The sequence below is a fragment of the Bos mutus genome, chromosome 7 (genome assembly GCF_027580195.1).
Source record: "Bos mutus isolate GX-2022 chromosome 7, NWIPB_WYAK_1.1, whole genome shotgun sequence".
NCBI lineage: Eukaryota > Metazoa > Chordata > Mammalia > Artiodactyla > Bovidae > Bos > Bos mutus.
Genome location: NC_091623.1, coordinates 83,115,289 through 83,137,769, shown reverse-complemented (window position 1 = coordinate 83,137,769; position 22,481 = coordinate 83,115,289). Strand labels below are relative to the sequence as shown.

At 54.3% G+C, this 22,481-nt stretch overlaps 2 protein-coding genes, 1 long non-coding RNA gene and 1 other non-coding gene across 4 annotated transcripts; 1 reads left to right on the top strand and 3 right to left on the bottom strand.

Annotated features, from left to right (window-relative positions):
* Window positions 1-5,920: 5,920 nt before the first annotated feature.
* AZU1 (azurocidin 1) lies at window positions 5,921-8,692 on the bottom strand. The gene is made up of 5 exons (XM_005909726.3): window positions 8,635-8,692; window positions 8,191-8,347; window positions 7,664-7,805; window positions 6,619-6,852; window positions 5,921-6,070 (listed from the first exon to the last, which is right to left on the bottom strand). Exons 1-5 carry the CDS (start codon window positions 8,690-8,692, stop codon window positions 5,921-5,923), a joined length of 741 nt encoding a protein of 246 aa, XP_005909788.1.
* LOC138988738 (U6 spliceosomal RNA) lies at window positions 7,232-7,338 on the bottom strand. Its single transcript, XR_011464993.1, has one exon. It is a non-coding gene; the product is annotated as a U6 spliceosomal RNA (small nuclear RNA).
* Window positions 8,693-12,740: 4,048 nt separating the features above from the next.
* Window positions 12,741-22,455, top strand: PLPPR3 (phospholipid phosphatase related 3). The gene is given in 9 exon segments (XM_070374246.1): window positions 12,741-13,102; window positions 13,439-13,559; window positions 19,586-19,771; window positions 19,846-19,987; window positions 20,073-20,268; window positions 20,358-20,415; window positions 20,488-20,661; window positions 20,935-21,477; window positions 21,480-22,455. Coding segments are annotated over 8 exon segments (2,190 nt in total). The 5' UTR covers window positions 12,741-13,102; window positions 13,439-13,484; the 3' UTR covers window positions 22,296-22,455.
* On the bottom strand, window positions 17,044-21,078 carry LOC138988541 (uncharacterized). Its single transcript, XR_011464819.1, has 2 exons — window positions 20,474-21,078; window positions 17,044-19,695 (listed from the first exon to the last, which is right to left on the bottom strand). It is a non-coding gene; the product is annotated as an uncharacterized lncRNA (long non-coding RNA).
* Window positions 22,456-22,481: the final 26 nt, after the last annotated feature.

The following is a 22,481-nucleotide window of genomic DNA, read 5'->3' as shown; positions in this document are numbered from 1 at the left end:
ATACATTTATTTATTTATTTGGCTGCACCAGGTCTTAGTTGCAGCATGTGGAATCATTAGTTGTAGCATGTGGGATCTAGTTCCCTGACCGGGGATTGAACCCAGGCCCCCTGCATTGGGAACGTGAAGTCTTAGCCATTGGACTACCAGGGAAGTCCCTGTAGTTTTTTTGATGCCGGCCATTCTGACTGGTGTTTTGATTTGCGTTTCTCTAATAATTAGCAATGTTGAACATCTTTTTACCTGCCTGTTGGCCATCTTTATGTCCTCTTTGGAGAAATGTCTATTCAGGTCCTCTGCCCATTTTTTGTGTGGGCTGTTTGTTTTGATGCTGTTAAGCATCATAAACTGCTTATATATTTTGGAGGCTAATCCCTTATTAGTCACACTTTTACAAATATTTTATCCCAATCTGTGGGTTGTCTTTTCATTTTGTTTTTTGTTTCCTTTGCTATGCAAAAACTTTTGAGCTTAAGTAGGTCCCATCTATTTGTTTTTATTTCCATTTTTCCAGGAGATGGATCAAAAAAGATGCTGCTGTAATTTATGTCAGAGGATTTTCTGCCTATGTTTTCCTCTAGGAGTTTTATAGTATCTGGTCTCACATTTAGGTCTTTAATCCATTTTGAGCTTATTTTTGGGTATAGATGTAAAGAATGATCTGACTTCCTTTTTGCATGTGGCTGTCCAGTTTTCCCAGGACCATTTGTTGAAGAGACTGTCTTTTCAGCATTGTATAGTCTTGCCTGTTTTGCCATAGATTAATTGGCATAGGTGCATGAGTTTATTCCTGGGTTTTCTCTCCTGTTCTCTCCTGACCTATGTTTCTACTGTTGTGCCAGTACCATACTGTTTTGATGACTATAGCTTTGTAGTATAGTCTGAAGTGAGGGAGCCTGACTCCTCCAGCTCTGTTTTTCTTTTTCAAAATTGACTTGGCAGGCAGATTCATAACTACTGGACTGTCAGAGAAGTCCCTTGAAGACTTTAATGGTGGCCATTCTGACTGATGTGAGGTAATACCTCATTGTAGTTTTGATTTGCATTTCTCTATGAATTAGCAATGTAGAGCAGCTTTTTGTGTGCCTGTTGGCCATCTGTATTGCTGACACATTTTTAATTCATGCATCAGCCCAGTCACTTGGGAAAGGTCCCCAGGTCCTCCTGCAGGGCGTCTGCCACAGCTCTGGGTGTGGCTCTGACGTGTCCCCACAGAACCCCGGGGCTGCTATGCTCTCTGCTTTCAGAACAGGATTTTCTCTTTCAACAAGAGCATCTTTGCAGACTAGCTCCTTCTGGTCCAGCAGGCTGGTTGCTCAGTGCCTCGGTTCCCCCACCTGTATGGTGAGGTGGGGCTCTCACGGCAAGTATACTGGAGTGGTTTGACATTCCCTCCTCTGGTGGATCAGATTTTTTCAGAACTCTCCACTATGACCCCTCAGTCTTGGGGTGGCCCTACATTGCATGGCTCATAGCTTCATTGAGTTATGCTTATGCTTTCGGACTGTGGTCCTGGAGCAGACTCTTGAGAGTCTCTTAGACTGCAGGGAGATCAAACCAGTCAATCCTAGAGGAAATCAACCCTGAATATTCATTGGAAGGACTGATGCTGATGCTGAAACTCCAATACTTTGGTCACCTGATGTGATGAACCAACTCATCGGGAAACCAACTTTTCCTGATGCAGGGAAAGATTGAGGGCAGGAGGAGAAGAGGGCAACAGAGAATGAGATGGTTGAATGTCATCACCAATTCAGTGGACATGAACTTGGGCATACTCCGGGAGATGATGTGAGACAGGGAAGCCTGGTGTGCTGCAGTCCACAGGGTTGCAAAGAGTCGGACACAACTTGGTAACTGAACAGTAGTGGGGTGATGGTAGTCATAGTCCCTCCCCAGGGCTGACAGTGGGAGGGGGCATAAATGAGAGCATAGGAGGGTGCTGGGCACACGGTGAGCAGAGGTGCCAGCCTGTCACACCAGGCTCCATAGTCCCTCACCTGGGTTCACATTCTGCTGTGCTTTGTGAATCTGGGCTGGGCACACCACTTCTCTGAGCCTCAGTTTCCCCATCTGTTAGTGATGGGGGTGATGAGAACATCCCCATGTCAGGGGTTGATTCACCGGATACAGAAGAGAGTTCCATGAACTGTCAGCTGATGAAATAGGACACACACACAGAGCATCACTCAGTCCTGAAAAGGAGAAACTTGCTACCACGTGGACAGTCCCTGAGAACACGATGCTCAGTGAGAGGAGCAGACACAGAAAGACACACAGGGTGTGAGTCCACTGATGGGAAACGTCCAGAACAGGCCGATCCACAGACACAGAGAGTGGGTTCCTGGTTGTCAGGGGCTTGGGGAGAAGAAGGGTGACTGCTGATGGTGATGGGGCTTCTTTTGGGGTGATGGAATATTCTGGAATTAGAGGTGGTGGTTGCACAATCCAGTCACTGTACTAAATGCCACTGAATTGTTAAGTGGGTGAATTATATGTATGGTATGTGAAGTACATTTCAATAAATCTTTAACCAAAGAAAGAAAAAGAAACACACACACATAACTTTGCTAGAGAATGGCCCAGGAGGTCCTGGCAGGGAGCTCTCACCCACCAAAGAGCCTCTCAGAGTCAGGGGGCATTCACGGCATCGGTCACAACAGGAGGATGGCCTGGGGTCCGCCTCTCTGCTCCAGGCCGGGGATGGGGGCCGGCAGGTGAGCGCAGGACTCGGGGGCTTCCTGAAGGCAGAGGCTGGTCTGGAAGATGGGACAGTGTGGGCCTGGGTGGGGAGCTGGGGGCACTGGGGGCCGTAACTTGGAGGAACTCTCTGGGGCCTCTGGGGGTCAGGCCCATGGGTGGAGAGGAAGCAGGGCTAGAAGCTGCGGCTTTGTCCCCTTCCTACTCCAACTGTGGCTGGCGCAACAGACAACGGTCTTGGGAACTGGAGCTGGGAGGGGGCCAAGCAGACCTGAGCGACACACCTGGGATCCAGGGAGGGTGAGGGAGAGAGGCTCATCCTCAGAGTTTCTGCCTCTTTTTGCTCTTCTCTCTTTAAGAAAGGAAAACACTCCATCCTCGAGGGTGTCAGTGTCTGGGGCTCCAAGCTGGGACCCTCTGCTCTGGGACCCCAATCCCCAGGGCCTCAGTTTCCCCATCTGAACAATGAACAGGTGGGGCCCCTGGACTGTTCTGGGCTCCTGAGACACACGTTTCTCTCTGGGTTTCAGTTTGCCCCTCTGTAAAGAGGACCCATTATGAAGCCCCAATACACCTCCTGGTAAAATCATGGTACTAAATATCAATGTTCAAGTAGAACTTGTACATGAATGTCCATAGCAACCGGCTTCACAACAGCCAGGGTGGAACCAACCCAGATGACCATCCACAGATGATGGTTACACATCACAGGAGCATCACTCAGCCCTGAGAAGAGGAAAAGCCCTGACACATGCTATCACACGGACAGACCCTGAAAACATGATGCTCAGTGAAAGAAGCAGGCAGGACATACAGGGTGTGATTCCACTGATGGGAAATGTCCAGAACAGGCAGATCCACAGACACAGAGACTGGGTTCCTGGTTGTCATGGGGTGGGGGAGAAGATGGGAGGTGATGTGGATGGGAGTGGGCTTCTATTGGGGTGATGGAATGTCCTGGAATTGGATAGCGAGGTTTGGATGGTGAGGGCTGCACAGCCTAGTGAAATACACTAGTTATATTTTGAATTATACACTTAAAAAAAGTGAATGTTATATTATGTGAATTTCATCAATAACTTATGAAAAACAAATAAACTCAATGAATATTAAGGGTTGATTTTCTTTAGGATTGACTGGTATAATCTCCTTGCAGTCTAAGGGACTCTCAAGAGTCTTCTCCAGCACCACAATTTGAAAGCATCAATTCTTTGGCGCTCATCCTTCTTTATGGTCCAACTCTCATATCCATACATGACTACTGGAAAAACCATAGCTTTCGCTATACAGGCTTTTGTCAGCAAATGATGTCTCTGCTTTTTAATACACTGTCTAGGCTTGTCATAGCTTTTCTTCCAAGGAGTAAGCATCTTTTAGTTTCATGGCTACAGTCACAGTCCACAATGATTTTGGAGCCCAAGGAAATAAAATCTGTCACTGCTTCTACTCTTTCCCCTTCTATTTGCCATGAAGTGATGGGACCACAGATGTCATGATCTTAGTTTTTCTAATATTGATTCATTATTCCCCAGGTATTTTTATAACGTTTCATGTCTTGTTCATTTATTTTTGACTGTGCTGGGTCTTCGTTGCCACATGCAGGCTTTCTCTGGTTTGTGGCGAGTGGGGGCTACTCTTTGTTGCACTTCTCAGGCTTCTCATTGTGGTGGCTTCTTTTGTTGTGGAGCACAGGATCTAGGTGCTTGGGCTTCAGTATTTGCAGTACTGGGGCTTAGTTGACCCTCAGCATGTGGGATCTTCCCAGACCAAGGATCAAACCTGTGTCCCCTACATTGGCAGGCAGATCTTTAACCACTGGACCATCAGGGAAGTTCCTAAGTATATTTTTAAAATGCATGTATAATATGTAATTGGTACTAATATATAATGTAAGATTTAACTTAAAAAAATATATATATATATATTTATTTATTTGACTGTGCCAGGTTTTAGTTGTAGCATGTAGGATCTAGTTCCCGACCCAGGATTGAACCCAGGCCGCCTACATTGTGAGCATGGAGTCTTAGCTACTGGACCCCAGGGAAGTCTGTGATTTACAATTTTATTTTAGTTTAATACATTATATGTATTAAGTTTTACGTATCATTTATACAGTTATATTTATTATGTTTTATAGGTTCTTTATACAAGTATATTTATGTTTTATACATCATTATATAATTATATTTATTGTTTAATGTTTATATTTTAGTTCCTTTCATATTAGGCTCATTATCTTTCTGTGATTCAAGTGGCAGTCTAAAGCCAGTTTCTCATTTGTTTCTTGACTTCGCTGTACAATATACAGCCGGCCCTCAGTGGTCGCACATTCCACACCCACGGATTTAACCCACCACAAATCAAAAATATTTGGAAAAAAATTTACCAGAAAGTTCTAGAAAGTAAAACTTGAATTTGCTGTAGGCAGGCAGCTATTTGCACAGCATTGACATTGTATTATATAAAGTGCACAGAGGATGTATGTAGGTCACTTGCAAATATGACACCATTTGATATAAGGGACTTGAGCATCTGGGGATTTGGGCATCCATGAGGGTCCTGGAGCCAAGCCCCTGCAGACACTAAGCGTTGGTAACAGTGATCTGTTAGTCGCTCAGCCCTGTTCCACTCTGCGCAACCACAAGGACTGTAGCCCACCAGGCTCCTCCTTCTATGGGATTCTCCAGGAAAGAATACTGGAGTGGGTTGCCATTCCCTTCTCCAGGGATCTTCCCCACTCAGGGATCAAACCTACATCTCCTGCATTGCAGGCAGATTCTTCACCATCTGAGCCACCAGGAAAGCCCCAGGGGTGACTGTATTCCCCACCAACATGACAGATGGTTCGTGGGGGCTGTAATCTCACAGGTGTGGGTTCAGAGCCCAGCTCTGGCTGTGTGGCCTCAGGGGAGTCACCCAATCTCTGTGAGCCTCGGTGCTGCCTCTGTGGAGTGGAGGTCACGAGAGCCCCTGGTTCCCAGGACCGTGATCAGATTCCATGAGTGGAGACCCCTGGGGTGGATGCCACTCTTGTGGGCAGAGGTCCTGGCACTGGGCCCCCAGCCCCCGCCCGCCCCCAAAGAGCAGAGTCAGGCGCCGTGGGCAGAATGGGGACAGATCCTTTATTAGAGTCACAACCGCGGGGGCCGGGGTGGGGTAGAGTGCAGGTCGGGGCTGAACTCTGGCTGCGGAGCGCCCCCTGCAGGCTGGGCAGGGTCCGTCAGGCCGGCTGGTTTATAACTGAGTCAATCCAGTTCCTGAAGAGGGCCACGCGCGCGAAGAAGTCGGTGCCCCTACCGCAGGGCCCCCGGGACCAGGAGGCCACGCCGTGTGCCAGGCCGTTGCAGACGAGAGGGGTGCCGCCATCCCCCTGCAAGGGCGGCAGGAGGGTCAGGGCGCCCGAGGCCCAGCCCTCCACCCCGCTCCTGCCCAGAACACCACCGCTGCCACCCACAGAAGCTGCTCATGCCCCTGGCCCTTTCTACGTGCTGTTCCTCTGCCTGTGCTTTTTCCTACTTTTGCTCGCAGCTCGGGTCTTAAATGCCGCCCCCATCTCCTCAACTTCCTAAGGCCCCAGGCTGCTGCACACCCCTGTTTTTTTTTTTTTTTCCACATCCCTGTCTTAATAGCTGATGCCCAAGCCCTTCAAGCACAAGCTATGGGAGCTCCTGGCTCCAGAAGGGCAGTCTCTCCTGTTCCCTCTTGTGTCTCCAGCCCCCAGCATAGGGCTTGGCAGGCAGAGTTGAATAAATACTGTTTCTCAGGCTCCAATATTTGAAACATCTAGTTCTAATTGAATACTTAATCCCAGGGTGAGTTCTGAACTTGCTTTCTCTCCCCCAAGAGGAGCTCACAATCTCTCAAGACCCCTCCTCCCCCACCACACCGAGCCCACACCAGATAACACCCAGCGGGTACCTGGCAGATGCCACCCCGTCGGGTGAGGACGCCAGTGCACACGTTGTTGGGGCGACACTGGTTTGCAGGTGTCACGGTAACATTGAGGACCCTTGGAACTCGGGAGAGACGCCCCCTACGCCGTCGGGTGCCCCAGCCTGCAACCTGGCACCCGGTGCCGGCTTCCACTGTGGCATTCTGCTCCGGCAGTGGTACCAGCGCCACGCTGCTGGTGAGGTTGGCCTGACGGTCCAGCTGGTGAGGGAAACTGGGTCAGGAGAGGGCATAACTGGGGGCCAGCTGGGAGCCAGAGAGGCAGCAACATGAGTTCTGATCTGGAAAGCAGTTTGGGTTCAAACCCCAGTTTAGGCAGTAATCTGCTGTGGAGTGAGTGAGTGAAGTCGCTTAGTCCTGTCCGGCTCTTTGCAACCCCATGGACTGTAGCCCACCAGGCTCCTGGCCAAATGAGTTTACCTTTTGGGCCTCTGGTTCCTCCAGAGAAGGAATCAATGGTCCTTACTGCAAACGTGGTTGAGAGACCATGAAGGTGAAGAGCTCGCCCAGGAAATGCAGATAAAACAAAGCACCACCCTCCATCCTCGGTCAGGATTGGCAGGAAAAAAATTTTTTTTTCCTAAATATGGAACACTTCACGAATTTGCATGTCATCCTTGCGCAGGGGCCATGCTAGTCTTCTCTGTATCATTCCAATTTTAGTATATGTGCTGCCAAAGTGAGCACTGGCAGAAAAATTAAAAAAATCATAATATGCAGTGTCAGTAAAGATGTGGCGAAACGGGCAGTTTTAAATTCTGCTAGTGGGAGAGTAAGTTGGCCTAGCTGTTGTGGCTGCTCTGGAAAAACTTTCACAAAGAAATATGCACAAAAACTCACTGTGATTCTGTCATAACAAAAACATCTGGAAACAACTTCAGTGTCCAGGATCCAGAGGTTGGCTAAGTGGATTGTGCACTTGGCTGTACGATTTACACACTAGGCTCTGTGCACATGGCTTGTCCCCACTTAGCCCCTCAGGCCAACACCAGCTCCCTGCTCATTTTCCCACCTGCAGCAGCAGCACGTCGTTCAGGTTCTGCTGGGGGTCATAGCCATTCTCGCTGACACTCCTGATGAAGAAAGTCTGCCGGGACCGCTCGCGACGCCTCAGGTCATAGGCACCCAGCACCACGGTGGCAATCCCGGTGTTCCTAAGAGCAGCGGGGGCAGATACCAGGCTGGGCTTCCCCAGAAGCCCCCAGCCTTCTACAACCACTGGGTGGGCACTTACACAGGGGCAGGCTTGCAAATAAGGTAGGAAATTACAAGCCTGCTGGCTCGCGGCCCGGGAGCCAGAGGAAGGACATCAGTGATAGTCAGGCCTCTGTCCATCCTCCTTTTGTGGCTGCATCTCGCTCTGTTTCCAGGGCCCCATTTCCCTCTCTAAGCCCCTCAACCCTTCCTAAGACCAGCCCCCCTTGCCAAGCCCCTCCCCTCCTCACCTGCGAGGCACACCCACCCCCCCACTCTCCCCCAACCCCTCTGAGCTCTCTCCCTCTCCCAGCCCCCCTGCCCACTCCATGGCCCTCGGCTCACCGGCTCTGGAAGCAGCTGGCCGCTGTCAGGACAAAGTTGGGGTGGATCAGAGCGCCCCCACAGAAATGCCTCCCTTGGTTCTGGATGGAAGCCAGGAACGGGAGCTCCTGCGGCCGGGCCTTCCTGCCTCCCACTATGTCCACCAGAGGGGCCGAGCCTGGGGGGAGAGGAGGGTGTGCTGCAGCCTCCCAGTCTCAGCCCCATACCCAGGGAGACCCCAGCCTCCCGCACTCCTGTTCCCTAAAAGGACAGGTCCCCACCCTCCCAGGGCTGGTCGGGGCCAGCTTGCCTGTGTGGCCTGGGCTCGGTTGCTTCACTGTCCCTCCCTGAGCCTTGTGTCTGGGAAACTGGGGCCAGCACCCGCCAGTCCCTCTCCCCCAGGCCTGTCCCCTGCAGTTGAACCTCTGCACAGATGCGGACGCCCGGCCTGGGGTGAGCACTCACCAGCCCTGGAGGTTGCTAGCAGGCTGGCCAGCATGGCCAGGAGTCTGAGTGCTGTCATGACGGGGCTGCTGAGGGTGGCTGGGGACAGGGCGCCCTTATACCCTGGGGCCTCAGCCGTTAGCGCATACCCGCCCAGGCCCAGCCCCTCCTGGCGGGAGCAGAGGAAGTTGCCCAAAACCTCCCCAGCTGGCTGCTCCTGGAACCTGCCTGGATCCTCCAAGTGCCAGCTTGCACCCTCTGTCTTCCCCTCTGGATACTGGGCCACCCCTCAGTGTGGGTCAGGCCACCACCCAGCTGCCACTCGTGGCTCTGCCCAGCTTCCTAGCCTGAGCACCGGGGCCCACCACTGCCCACCTGGTCTGGGATTGAGTCCTGCTGCCTTTGTGTGTGTGTGTTCTTTACTGCTTTTTATTTTATTATTTATTTGGCTGTGCCGGATCTTAGTTGGGGCATGTGGGAATCTTTCAATCGCAGCGTGCGGGATCTAGTGCCCCTACCAGGGACTGAACCTGGGCCCCTGCATTGGGAACGTGGAATCTTTGCTGCTGGACCACCAGGGAAGTCCCTGTTTTTTTTTTTTTTTAAACAGCTTTACTGAGATATAATTCAAGTACCACACAATTCACTGAATTAAAGTGTGCAGTTTCATGGTTTTCAGTATCTTCACAGAGTTATGCAGCCATCACCCGAATTTTAGAACATTCCATCACCCCAAAAGAAAAAAGTAGCTATGGGAAGTCACACCCCATCCCCCAACTCCTGATAACCATGAACCCACTCTCTGTGCCTGTGGATTTGCCTGTTCTTGACGTTTCCCATCAGTGGAATCACACACTCTGTGGCCTTTTGTGGCCAGCTTTTTACCTACAGGATTTTTATCTGTAGGTACGTGGCTGGGTCCTTCACCTGCCCTTAGTCTGTGCATCTATATAGTGGGCAGGTGCGTGGAGCCCCCAGAGCCTTGAGATTCTGGAGACATTGCCTGCCCTTCTCTGGCCTCAAAGTAGGGTCTTCAGAAGTTTTAGGCATCCAGTACCTGAGCAAGAGATGAGGCCAAGCGGGGAGGAAGACAGGGTTGCATATCCAGAATATATAAAGAGCTCTCACAGCTCAACAACAAAAACAAACCATCCACTTAAAAATGGGCAGAGGGTTTGAATAGACATCTCTTCCAAGATACACAAACAGCCAACATGCCATGAAGATGCTTAAAATTATTAGTCATCAAGGAAATGCAAATGAAAACCACAGCGAGACACCACTTCACACCCACTAGGATGGCTAGGATGAAAAGGGCAGAACAAACACAGTGTTGGTGAGGAGGTGGGAAACTGGAACTCAGACACATTGGCTGAGATGCAAAACCCTGCAGCCGCTAGGGAAAGCCAGGCAGCTCCTCAAACACTGGATTATCCTGTTACTCAGCAGCTCCACTCCAAGGTGCAGGCCCAGGAAAACTGAAAACAGGGCCCAGAAACCTGCACACGCATGTTCACAGTGTGAGTCACAGCTGCCAGGAGTTGGAGGCAACCAAATGCCCTTCAGCAGACAAACGTGTCCCTCCACACATGAGAGCATCCCTCAGCTGTGAAGAGGGGTGAAGCCCTGACACTTGCTACCACGTGGACAGACCCTGAGAACACGATGCTCAGTGAGAGAAGCAGACACAGAAAGACACACAGGGTGTGATTCCACTGATGGGAAATGTCCAGAACAGTTCGATCCACAGACACAGAGAGTGGGTTCCTGGTTGTCAGGGACTGTGGATTTAGGGGGTTAGGGGAATAATAGCTGAAGGAAACAGGGTTTCTTTGGGGGACATGTTCTAGAATTAAGTGGTTGCACAACTCTAAATGTTCCAAAAGCCAGTGGATGGTATAATTTACGATGGCTGATCTTATGTCACGTGAATTTCACATCAATTTAAAAATTTTACTTATTTTTGACACCTCAGCTTTTATTATTTATTTATTTATGGCTGTGCTGGGTCTTTGCTGCCATGCGGGCTTTCTCTAGTTGCAGTGAGCCAAGGACTACTCTCTAGTTGCATTGTGGGGGCTTCTCACTGCAGTTGCTTCTCTTGTGGAGCACGGGCTCTAGGGCATATGGGCTTTACCAGTTTCACCACTTGGGCTCAGTAGTTGTGGCACATGGGCTCAGTTGCTCTGCAACATGTGGGATCTTCCTGGACCAGAGATTGAACCCACATCCTCTGCATTGGCAGGTAAATTCTTAACAACTGGACCATCAGCGAAGTGTTCTGACAGGTGACACCAAGCGGTTGGACTGGTGGTGGACCCCACGTCTCAGATCACCAGTTGGTGTCTGGGGCTGTTGGGGGCTGTTCCAGGGCAGTCCTGGGGAAGGTGGAGGGAGCAGGTGTCAGGGTCCTGTGCTAGGCCTCAGGGTCCTCCGCCTTGCTGAAATGGTGGGGTCCTCGGGTTCAGACTGATCACTGCTGTGTTTATGGTCCCACAGCTGAGCCGTGTCCCCAGCATGGCCCCCAGGACCGGATCCTACCCCAGTTCAGTGTCCGCCCCCGAAGACTGCTTCCCATCTCCACCCTCCTAGGATCCCACCCATGCACCCCCGCTACCCCCTGCCCCGAGTCCCCAGCATGCCACCCACCCTGTCCGTTCCTTGGACCCAGCTGCTGTCTTGCTCAGAGCACAGCCGGTTGAGCTGGGTGACCCTGGGGTCCAGAGGTCCATCCCTTCCTACTGGGTGACCTCAGGGGCCCCGTTTTGGGCCTCAGTTTCCCTGTCTGTGCAGCAGGACATTAACGCCCCCCCCCCATAGAGCTGTGTTGAGCGTCAAGTGTATTAATGTGTTCAGGAGTCTCTGAGCAGCACCTAGTGTGTTCCACCCTCTTGCCTGCTCTAAACTCTGCCATGGCTCCCTAGTGCCCAGAATCAAGTTGTCACCCCCCCACCCGCCAACCCCTCACCCCTGGCTGCTGCTGGGCCATGTACCATCAGAGCTGGACCTCACTCCCTCTCCACCACTGGGGATCGACAGGAGGAAGAAGCCCCCCACCCCTCCTGATACTGCTCCAGACTCTCTCCTGGTTCCCCAAGCTGTCAGGAAGGTCTCCAGGGACATCCCTTCGTTTCTGCCCAGCCCCCAGGAGGCATCAAACATGATTGCCCCATTTCCCTTCCTCCTACCTCCAGAGGACAGTTTGTGGTCACCTTTCAACACCAGCGATTCCCAACGGCTGTCCAGCCCAGGCTCTGCCCCTGCCTGGCAGAGAAACGGAGTCCAGGTGGGCATCAGGCCTGGGGAGGTGGGACAGACATGCCAAATGTGTCACGTACACCAAGCCATCTTGTTATGCCCATTTCCAGGTGAGGAAACTGAGGCCCCGGTGGGATCAGCTCTCTGGACCCCACCCTTAACCACACGGAGGATCATCTTTGAAGACACATGGAGTTGATTCTCTTAACCCAAGAAAGGCCACAGTCAGGAAGGGTCTGGAGTATGGCCGGCTGCACACACTGGGCTCTCCGGCAGCGCAGCCCTCCCCCACCCCACCCCCATCCAACTGGACGTTTAACCGCGGGTCTGATTTTGAGGGTCTGTCTCGGTTCTCGACGGCTCCCCTGAGACTGTACCGAGCTAGGTGTATAGGAGATAGTGAACAAAATGAGCCGAAGAAAATTCTGCCGTCTGGGGCCTGGAGACTGTGGACAGTGATTTAAGTGCTCGGGGGCCTGTTTCCCCACTTGTTAAACGACGGTTAGCTGGCCCCCACCCCTCATGACTGTGGAAACACCTGCAAACAGCAAGCGCTGCCTAAGGAGCCTCACGTGAATTCACCACGAGGGCCCTTCCGCCCCGCGAGCATCGCGGAGCATCCCGGGCTGTGCGCCTCGGATGCTGTGAGCCAGGCGAGGGGCCGCGGTCGGACCAGGGGAGGGTGGACCCCGAGTGGCTGAGGGAAGATGCAGGGCAGGTGGGCGAGGCGCGGGCCCGGGAGTGAGACAGCGCCCCCATCCCCACCCCCAGCTTCTTTTGTCTCCCGATGGCCCGGGCGCTCAGGGAACTCGCCATGGAAACGCGTACCGGGGAGGGGGGCAGAGACGCGGGAGACCCGGAGATCCCGCCCGCGTCCAGCCTGGATGGGGCTCCCCGGGACCATCTGAGCCGCTCGGGAGGGGAAGAGCCCGCAGACCCCGGTTCGTGCTCCCTCCTGCGGGGGACGTAGATCTGAGAGACCCAGAGACCGAGGGCGCGGAGCAGGGAGGCGGGGACGGCGACGGACGCGCGCGGCGCCCTCAACGCGCCGAGACAAAGAGCCCCCGCCCCTCGCGCAGCCTCCAGGCCGCCCGGCGCGGGGTCTCAGGCCGGGCGGGGCCGCTCGCTCCCCGCCCCCCCTCCGCCCCTGCGGGGGCGGGGCCGGCTTTGTGCCAGCAGCGCCGCAGCCCCCGCCGCCGCCAGCTCCGCCCTCCGAGCGCGGGCGCGCCAGGTGAGGGGCCTGCGGGCGGAGCGCGGACCCCACCCCTCCACCGGCTCCGGCCCTCGGGGTCCTGGAGGCCCCAGCCCTGACTCGCGGGTGGGACCCCAGCCCGGAGGCTCTCGACCAGGCCGACCCCGCCCTCTCTGCCGAGCCCTCTCGCGGCTCCTCCATCCGGGGAGGCAGCCGGAGGGTTGGGCAGGACCGCAGTGCGCCAGGGGCGGCCACGGCCCCCGCCTCGCGGCCTCAGTTTCCCTGGGCGTTTTCTGCGCATCCCGGCCCGCCCCTCCTCCGCGGGCGCCGGGCAACTGGTCCCCCAGGGCTCAGTCTGCGCCTCCCCTCCTCCAGCGCGGCTTTGTCCCCTCCAACTACGGTTTGTGGCGCCCCGGGCACGATGATCTCAACCAAGGAGAAGAATAAAAGCCCGAAGGACAGCATGACGCTTCTGCCCTGCTTCTACTTCGTGGAGGTGACTGGGGGGAGGTCGCGCTGGTGGGGGCGGGGCAGAGGCCTCCGTTCAGCCGGCCCTCGGGACCCCCACGCCGAGGGACCGGGGCGAGCACAGCAAGGGACCTGGGTGTGTGGGGCAGCGGGGAGGGCTGTCAGAACAGTTGGGCTCTGCAGGACGAGTAGGAGTTGCAAGAGAATGTTCTAGGCTTTGCGGGAGCTGGATAGATGCTCAAGGCGGGATCTTCAGTCCGGGGTTCCGGTCAGCAGCTCACACGAAGGGGCTGGAGCAAGGTGCTGGGGGCGCGGTGGGCGGGCGGGGAGTGGGGCGCGCAGTATAGATATGATGTCTTCCTGCAATGTGAAGGCCGGAGGCCTGAGTGTCTGAATTGAAATTCCTCCTCTGCTAATCGTGGAGGCTCGTGCACTTCCCTGAGCTCTGACAGAACAGGCTCCGCATGTAGTGAGGGCCTTAGGAGTGCTGCAAAATAAGATAGTAAGTGCAGCCACCGGGCACATACTGAGCGCTAATGAAGGGTTGGTGAGGCGAATCCACCTGATCAGAACCTGGGTTACCCACAATGCCACAATGCTCGCCAGGCCAGGAAACCCGGCTGGAGTGAGGGGCCCAGACTGGGCGTGGGTGGAGAAGTCCCCCGGACCTGAGCAGATAGTACCCAACCCTACCCTGAGCAGGGTCACCCAGACAGCTGGTTACCTCCCCCACAGGCAGAAAACCTGGTTAGTTTTTCAAGTTTGCATTTGAATCCTTATTACAGTAGGTTATTCCTCCTCAGTGTTCTACAGGCCACACGGAGGCAGCCCCTCACCCTCAGTTTCTCCCAACTTCCCACTACTCTCACCTGTGTGCCTTTCCAGAACACCTTTCACCCAGCCTTTCACTTTTCACCTGGGCTTCCCAGGTGGCGCTAGTGGTGAAGAACCGGCCTGCCAGTGCAGGAGAGTAAGAGATGTGAGTTCAATCCCTGGATCGGGAAGATTCCCAGAAGAGCAGGGCAGCCCACTCCAGTATCCTTGCCTGGAGAATCACCATGGACAGTGAGCCTGGTGGGCTTCAGTCTGTGGGGTGGCAAAGAGTCTGACAGGACTACAGCCAGCCTCCCATTCAAGTTCACCATATGTAGCCCTTCCCCCACCACCTGTAGAAACGCAGGTTCTGCCTTCAGCCTTTTTTTTTTTTTTTTTTTTGGCTTCAGGCAGGGTCTTAGTTGTGGAATGCAGGATCTTTAGTTTCAGCATGTGGGATCTAGTTCCCTGACCAGCGATCAAACCTGGGCTCCTGGGAGTGCAGAGTCTTAGCCACTGGACCACCAGTGAAGTCCCTGACCTTGGCGTTTCTAGCAGAGATCTTTGTTTACCATCGCCCCATCATTTTTCACTGCCCTGTAGTACTCCAGTGCCAGCCCTAGGGAGTTGGGCGTTTGGGGGGTTCCTAGTCTTGATGTCTCACAAACATTCCTGCTGCCAAGTCGCTTCAGTCGTGTTCGACTCTGTGCGACCCCAGAGATGGCAACCCACCAGGCTCCCCCATCCCTGGGATTCTCCAAGCAAGAACACTGGGGTGGGTTGCCATTTCCTTCTCCAATGCATGAAAGTGAAAAGTGAAAGTGAAGTCACTCAGTTGTGTCTGACTCTTAGCAACCCCGTGGACTGCAGCCCACCAGGCTGCTCCGCCCATGGGATTTTCCAGGCAAGAGTACTAGGAGACTGTAAACTCTTTGGCCTGTGTCATCCTGCACAGAATGCAGAGCTTGTCTGCATTGTGCATCTCTATTGAGCAGGGTGTGGAAAGACCCCAAATTCCTCCTACTGAGGCCCCTGCACTTGCCTGTTTCCCCATAGTTGTGTCTGCACCTGTGTTGGTGATGTTTGAATTTTGACCAACCCAAGAGGTGCAAAGCCATATCCCAGCCCTGGTGTGCATTTCCTGTACTGCCAGCATTATGTTTGTGTGTGCGTGCTAAGTCCCTTCAATAGTGTCAGACTCTTTGCAACCCTGTGGGCTGTATCCCACCAGGTTCCTCCGTCCATGGGCTTTTCCGGGCAGGAATACTGGAGTGGGTTGCTAGTTGCTATTTCCTCCTCCAGGGGATCTTCCAGACCCAGGGATCGAACCTGCATCCCTTAACATCTCCTGGATTGGGAGGCAAGTTCTTTACCACTAGTGCTGCCTGAAAAGTCCAAGAATACTGGAGTGGGTAGTCACTGCCTTTTCCAGGAAGTATTCCCGACCCAGGGATCGAACCCAGGTCTCCTGAATTGCAGGCAGATTCTTTACCGTCTGAGCCACCGGGGAAGCCCAGTATTACATTTATTCATTCTTAAATACACATGCCCCCAAAGCAAGCACAGTAGCTTGCCATTGTGAGTGTGTGAATGATTTTCCTTTGGGGCGGATATGCTCTGAGGGGTTCCTGGTTTTCAGCTGAGGGTCTCTGGAAGCAGTGAGAAGTGGGTGATGTGATTTAGGAGGCACTTACAGACCCTCAGGGAGTGGCAGACTCTGAAGTGGGGCCTCTGCCACTAACCCACCCTGCCACCAGGTGCTTCCAGCTGGATCTGGCAGGGAGATGTGGGCAGAGGGCTGGAGGAGAAGCAGGGGGAGCTGGCCAGGCATTACAGCCACTTTGCCGGGGACTTGGAAAGACATGGGGGAGGTCTTCAACGTGACCCTCTAGTGGAAAGGTTTGCTGGTTTTAAGTTGTACGCTAAACCCTCTCTGTGGCCGGACACCATCTGCCCACTGAGCCAGATGCTAAGCACTTGGACTGTGTTTGCTCGTCCAGTCCTACACAGACATCCTGGGGGGTGGCCACTGTATTGTTCCTGTTTTCAGCTCGGAAGACTGAGGCACAGGGAAGGGGAGGAGCCATGATGCAAGCCCAGGCAGGTGGCCATGAACTGCTTCACTCAGCTGCCTTGGGCCTCCTGCCTTCATGCAGCAGGTGCTCTATAAATGCTCCTTGGACACCAGCCCAGCTCCTTCAAACCCAGCTCACCCAACTTTGGCATTTCCCCTCTGGAAGCCTCCAGCCAGGATTGCATGGAGGGTGGAGGCCCCGCTCAAGGCACTGTAGAGACAGAGCTGGGAGCTTCCCAAGGCAGCTGAGCCCCCTTAGGGGCCCACCTACACTCTGGTCCCAGAGGTGGCCCCAGTGGATATGTCAGGTTGAGACCCCTGGACCAGAAAGGGAGGCAGAGGACACTGGGAGGGTTTGCCTCCGTTGGAATCTGCTCAGTCAGTGCTTTGCAGTACGAGTAGCTGAGTGAGTGGTGGTGTACAGCCTGCCCCGCTGCCCTCCTCGAGCACACTGTTGGTGACTCGGTCAGGTGCAGCTCAGCTTTCCCGAACCTCAACCTCCCACCTGTTCCTCATAACTGCTCTGAGCAAGAAAAAACGTCACGTGTGCCCTCTGCCTATCACCTGGGGGCACATGATCAGGTTGTGCAGAAGGACAGTTGTATGAATGAGCAACTCAAAAGAATTCATTTATAAATAAAAATTCATTTATTCAGGCCCAACACCCATGTTCCTGGGGCTTAGTGTGAAGCTGGCATGTAGGGGTATGGGGTGCAGAGGAGAAATAGCAGCAGAAGAGATGAACAGGCTGGAGCCAGGAAGGGTGTCTCCAAGGAGGGCAGGACCCCAGAGGCAGGTCTAAGTGCATCCATCCATCCATCCCTGAGAGAAGAGGCCAAGAGGCAGGAACCTGTCTGCCCTTCCCAGATTGTTCAAGGCAGCAAAGGTGCCTTGGAGAGAAATGAATGAAGTGATTAGTGGGTGGATGGATGGATGGAAGGATGGGTGAGTGGGTAAGTGGATGGGTAGAAGGAATGAAAAAAAGAAGCAAGCAAATGTGAGTGGATGGATGGAAGGTAGATTGATCGGTGAATGATGGAGAATGGTTGCTTGGATGGATGGGAAAAAGGGAGGATGGATGGTGGACTGGATGGATGACACTTGACTGGGGGGAATAAATGAGTTGATGGATGGGTGGGTGGGTGGGTGCATGATGGGTGAGTGGGTCAATGGATGGGTAGATAGATGGGTGAGCAAGTAGGTGTATATATGGGTGGATGAAAGGAAACAGCCAAACAGGCATAAGTGGATGGATGAATGAATGGTGGATTGATGGATGGAGTTGAGAGATGGATAGATGGATGATAGGTGGGTGGAATAGTCAGGGCATGGATAGATGGGTGGTACATGGGAGCATGGGTGGTCAGATGGATGGATAATGAATAAATGGATGGAAAATTGTTGTAAGTTTATGGATGATGTTTTTGAATAAATGAATGATAGATGGATGGGTTAATGGAGGGACGGGTCAATGGGTGAGTGGATGGGTGGGTAAGTTGATGGGTGGAAGGAAGGATGGAGGATGATGGATGGCAGGGTAATGTGGCTGGCTGGGTGGGCTGATGGATGGGAAATGAATAAATGGATAGAAAGAATTGGAAGTTGATGGATAGAGGGATGGGTGTTTGGACAAATTGATGATTCAATGTGTGGGTTGATGGATAGATGGTAAGTGGATGGATAGTTGGTTCATGGATGGATGTGCGGATGGGTGGATGGAAGGAAGGAAGGGTGGGTGGGTAGATGAGTGGTGGGCAGAAGGATGAATGGAAGCATGGGCAGGTGAGTAGGTGGGTGGATGGAAGGATGGATGAGTGAGTGGAGGGAAGGAAGGAATGAATCATGGGTGAATGGATAGGTAGGTGGATAGATAGATGGAGGTAGATGGCTGATGGAAATTTATGGAAGGATGGATGGGAGAATGGGTAGATGGACGAACAGATGGGTGGATGGGTGAGTGGTTTGATGGTTAGAAAATGGATAAATGAATAGATGGGGGTTAATGGATGGAGGGATGATTGAATGGATGGGTAATGGATGTATGGTGGATTTATTTTGGGAGGGGGGATGGCAGGTGGGTAGATGGATGGATGGGAGAGTGAGTGGATGGATGGATGGGTGGCCAGATGGAAGGGAGCAGGTGTGGGTGGATGAAAGGATGGTGGATGGATGGGTGAATACATGAAGGAAGGAAGGAGGGGTGGATGGACGGTAGATTGCATGGATGATGGAAGGACAGCAGAAGGGATGTGTATATGGATGGATGGATAGAAGGGAGGGTGGGTGGATGGATGGATGTTGGAATTTGGGGGTGGAGGATAGGTGTTTAGATGAAAGGATAATTGGATGAGTGGATGAATGGAATGATGGATGGATGATAGGTGGATGGATGGGAGGATAGGTGGGTAGATAGGATGAATGTAAGGAAGAAAGGAAGGAAAAGATGAGTGGATGGATGGATGGATGATAGATGGGAGGAAGGATGAGTTAGTAGGTGAGTGTCAGATAATGAATAAATGGATGGACAGATGTTGCAAGTTGATGGACAGAGGGGTGGGTGTTTGGATGAAAGGATAAATGGTTTAATTGGTGGTGGCTGGATGGATGGGCTGATGGAGGAAGGAAGCAAGCATGAGTAAATGGATGAATGGATTGTGGATTGATGGATGGATGATGGAAGACAATGGCTAGATGGGTGGGTGGGTGGATGGATAGAAGGAATGAAAGATGAGGGGATAGATGGATAGAGGTGGGTGAGTGGATGATGGAAGGATGGATGAATTGATGGTGATGATGGTGAATGCATAATGGAAGATGATGGATGAATGCTGGATGGGGCAGTGGGTGGATTGATGGATGGATGGACAGAAGGAAGGGAAGATCAGCAGATAGATGGGTGAGGGTCAGATGGATGGAAAATGACTAAATGAATAGATGGATGTTGGAAGTTGATAGGGTGATTAGTGGATTGACGAATTAATCTTGGGTGCACGAATGGCTCTGTTAGATGCACAGATGGGTGGTGGGTGACTCAGTTGATGAATGAGCTGATCAGTGGGTGAACAGCACGGATGGGTGGACAAGTCAGTGACGGGACTGAATTTGTGGGCGGATGACTCACTCAGTGAATGAGTGTGGTGTGACCCTGGCCAGCGTTCTTCCTGCAGCTGCCCATAGTGGCATCCTCCATCGTGTCCCTCTACTTCCTGGAGCTGACCGACCTCTTCAAGCCAGCTAAGGTGGGCTTCCAGTGCTACGACCGCACGCTGTCCATGCCCTACGTGGAAACAAGTGAAGAGCTCATCCCACTGCTCATGCTCCTCAGCTTGGCCTTTGCTGCACCTGCAGCCTCGGTGAGTCCCAGGGCAGGGCGGGGCTGGCTGTGGGCCCCCGGCTGGAGCCTTGCTGAGCACCTCCATGTCCACAGATCATGGTGGGTGAGGGCATGCTGTACTGTCTACAGTCCCGGCTGTGGGGCCGCAGCGGGGGCCCAGGTGGGCCCGAGGGCAGCATCCATGCCGGCGGCTGCAACTTCAACTCCTTCCTTCGGCGGACGGTGCGCTTTGTAGGTGAGTCCCCCATGGCATCTGCACACTGAGGGTGGTGGGTCTGGCCCCAGCTCCCGTGTCTGGCCCTTGCACTCCCACCCCACAGGTGTCCACGTATTTGGCCTGTGTGCCACGGCCCTGGTGACTGACGTGATCCAGCTGGCCACGGGCTACCACGCACCCTTCTTCCTGACTGTCTGCAAACCCAACTACACCCTGTTGGGCACATCGTGTGAGGCCAATCCCTACATCACACAGGATATATGCTCTGGCCACGACACCCATGCCATCCTGTCTGCCCGGTGAGCATGCCTGGCCCTGTCCCAACAAGCATGTAGGGAAACTAAGGCAGGTCCCAGAGCCTTAGGGCTCACATGGGTGTTTCTTACAGGAAGACGTTTCCGTCCCAGCATGCCACTCTGTCTGCCTTTGCTGCTGTCTACGTGTCGGTGAGTGCTGCCCCACACCCCAGATGCCCCACAGGGACCAACTGCCCTAACCACCCACCTGTCCCCCGGCAGATGTACTTCAACTCGGTCATCTCGGACACCACCAAGCTGCTGAAGCCCATCCTGGTGTTCTCCTTCGCCATTGCAGCGGGCGTCTGCGGCCTCACCCAGATCACGCAGTACCGCAGCCACCCGGTGGACGTCTACGCAGGCTTCCTCATTGGGGCTGGCATAGCGGCCTACCTGGTGAGGGGCCGAATAGGGAGGCCCAGGGGGAAGGCCAGCCACCCCTCCCCACCCCCGCCCAAGGGGATGCTGCCATCTTCTCCCTTGGGAGCTGGAGGCAGACTCTCATGAGCCCAGACTTGCCAAATGTGCAAAGTAACCAGAAGCCAGAATTTGTCCTGTGGGGAAAAAGGTGGACTTCCCCCTCTCTGACCCCCAAGGCATGTCTGTGGCCCGGTGGGGACCCTAGTCTCCAGCCACAGGCCTCACACCCAGTCCCCATCTCATCTCTAGGCCTGCCATGCAGTGGGCAACTTCCAGGCCCCACCAGCAGAGAGACCAGTGGCCGTGGTGCCAACTAAGGACGCGCTAAGGGCTCTGACCCAGCGGGGCCATGACTCGGTGTACCAGCAGAACAAGTCCGTGAGCACCGATGAGCTAGGTCCACCCAGCCGGTTGGAGGGTGTGCCCCGGCCCGTGGCCCGCGACAAGACCTCGCTGGGCAGCCTAAAGCGGGCCAGTGTGGATGTGGACCTGCTGGCCCCGCGCAGCCCCATGGGCAAGGAGAACATGGTGACCTTCAGCCACACACTGCCCCGTGTCAGCACGCCCTCGCTAGACGACCCCGCCCGCCGCCACATGACCATCCATGTTCCACTGGACGCCTCCCGCTCCAAGCAGCTCATTAGTGAATGGAAGCAGAAGTCACTGGAGGGCCGAGGCCTGGGGCTACCGGATGAGGGCAGCCCTGCACACCTGCGGGCACCCGCAGAGCCCATGGCTGAGGAGGAAGAGGAGGAGGAGGAGGAAGAGGAGGAGGAGGAGGAGGAGGAGGAGGGGAGGAAGGGGGTCCAGCACCTCCCTCACTGTACCCCACAGTCCAGGCTCGGCCAGGGCTCGGGCCACGCGTTATCCTGCCGCCTCGGCCTGGACCGCAACCTCTGGTTCATATCCCTGAGGAGGGGGCCCAGGCAGCAGCTGGCCTGTCCCCCAACAGCAGCGCAGCTGTGCGGGCCAAGTGGCTCATGATGGCTGAGAAGAGTGGAGCAGCAGCGGCCATAGCCTCGGCCCAGCCCCGCATGGCCAACCCGCCCCGGCTGCTGCAGGTCATTGCCATGTCCAAAGCTCCAGGTGCACCCGGCCCCAAGGCAGCCGAGACGGCTTCCTCATCTAGTGCCAGCTCTGACTCCTCCCAGTACAGGTCACCGTCTGACCGCGATTCTGCCAGCATTGTCACCATTGATGCACACGCACCCCACCACCCTGTGGTCCACCTGTCTGCGGGTAATGGGCCCTGGGAGTGGAAGGCAGCGGGAGTCGGGGCCAAGGTCGTGGAGGGAGAGGGTGGCTATGAGCTCGGGGACCTGGCCCGCAGCTTCCGCGGTGGGGCCAAGCCCCCAGGCATCTCCCCAGGCTCATCAGTCAGTGACGTGGACCAGGAAGAGCCACGGTTTGGGGCCGTGGCCACTGTCAACCTGGCCACGGGTGAGGGGCTGCCCCCACTGGGCGCAGTCGATGGTGTGCTGGGACCAGGCAGCCGGGAGTCGACGCTGCGTCGAAAAGCAGGCCCAGCGCTTGGTGATCGGGAAGCAGCGGAAGCCGAGGCCGAGAGCTACTACCGGAAGATGCAGGCTGCGCGCAGGTTCAAGGACTGAGGGCGGGGGTGGGGGTGGGGCAGGGGGGTCTTGGTAGACAATAAAAGGTGATCCTGGAGAAGAGCTCACAGTCTGAGTCTTTCTGGAGTACTGGGTGTAGGGGTGGGGCCGAAACCCCCACACATGAAGGGTAACATGGCTGAGTTTACAGAAAGGAAACAGCAGTGAAATCAACAGGCCCAATAA

What these genes read in the sequence shown, in the direction of transcription:
- AZU1 (XM_005909726.3), bottom strand. Translation starts at nt 8,692, where the DNA reads ATGACAGCACTCAGACTCCTGGCCATGCTGGCCAGCCTGCTAGCAACC. An exon ending in GCCAGCTGCTTCCAGAGCCG is followed by an intron (nt 7,806 to 8,190) that starts GTGAGCCGAGGG and finishes CGCTGCTCTTAG; the next exon opens with GAACACCGGGATTGCCACCG. An exon ending in GACGGGGTGGCATCTGCCAG is followed by an intron (nt 6,071 to 6,618) that starts GTACCCGCTGGG and finishes CCGCCCTTGCAG; the next exon opens with GGGGATGGCGGCACCCCTCT.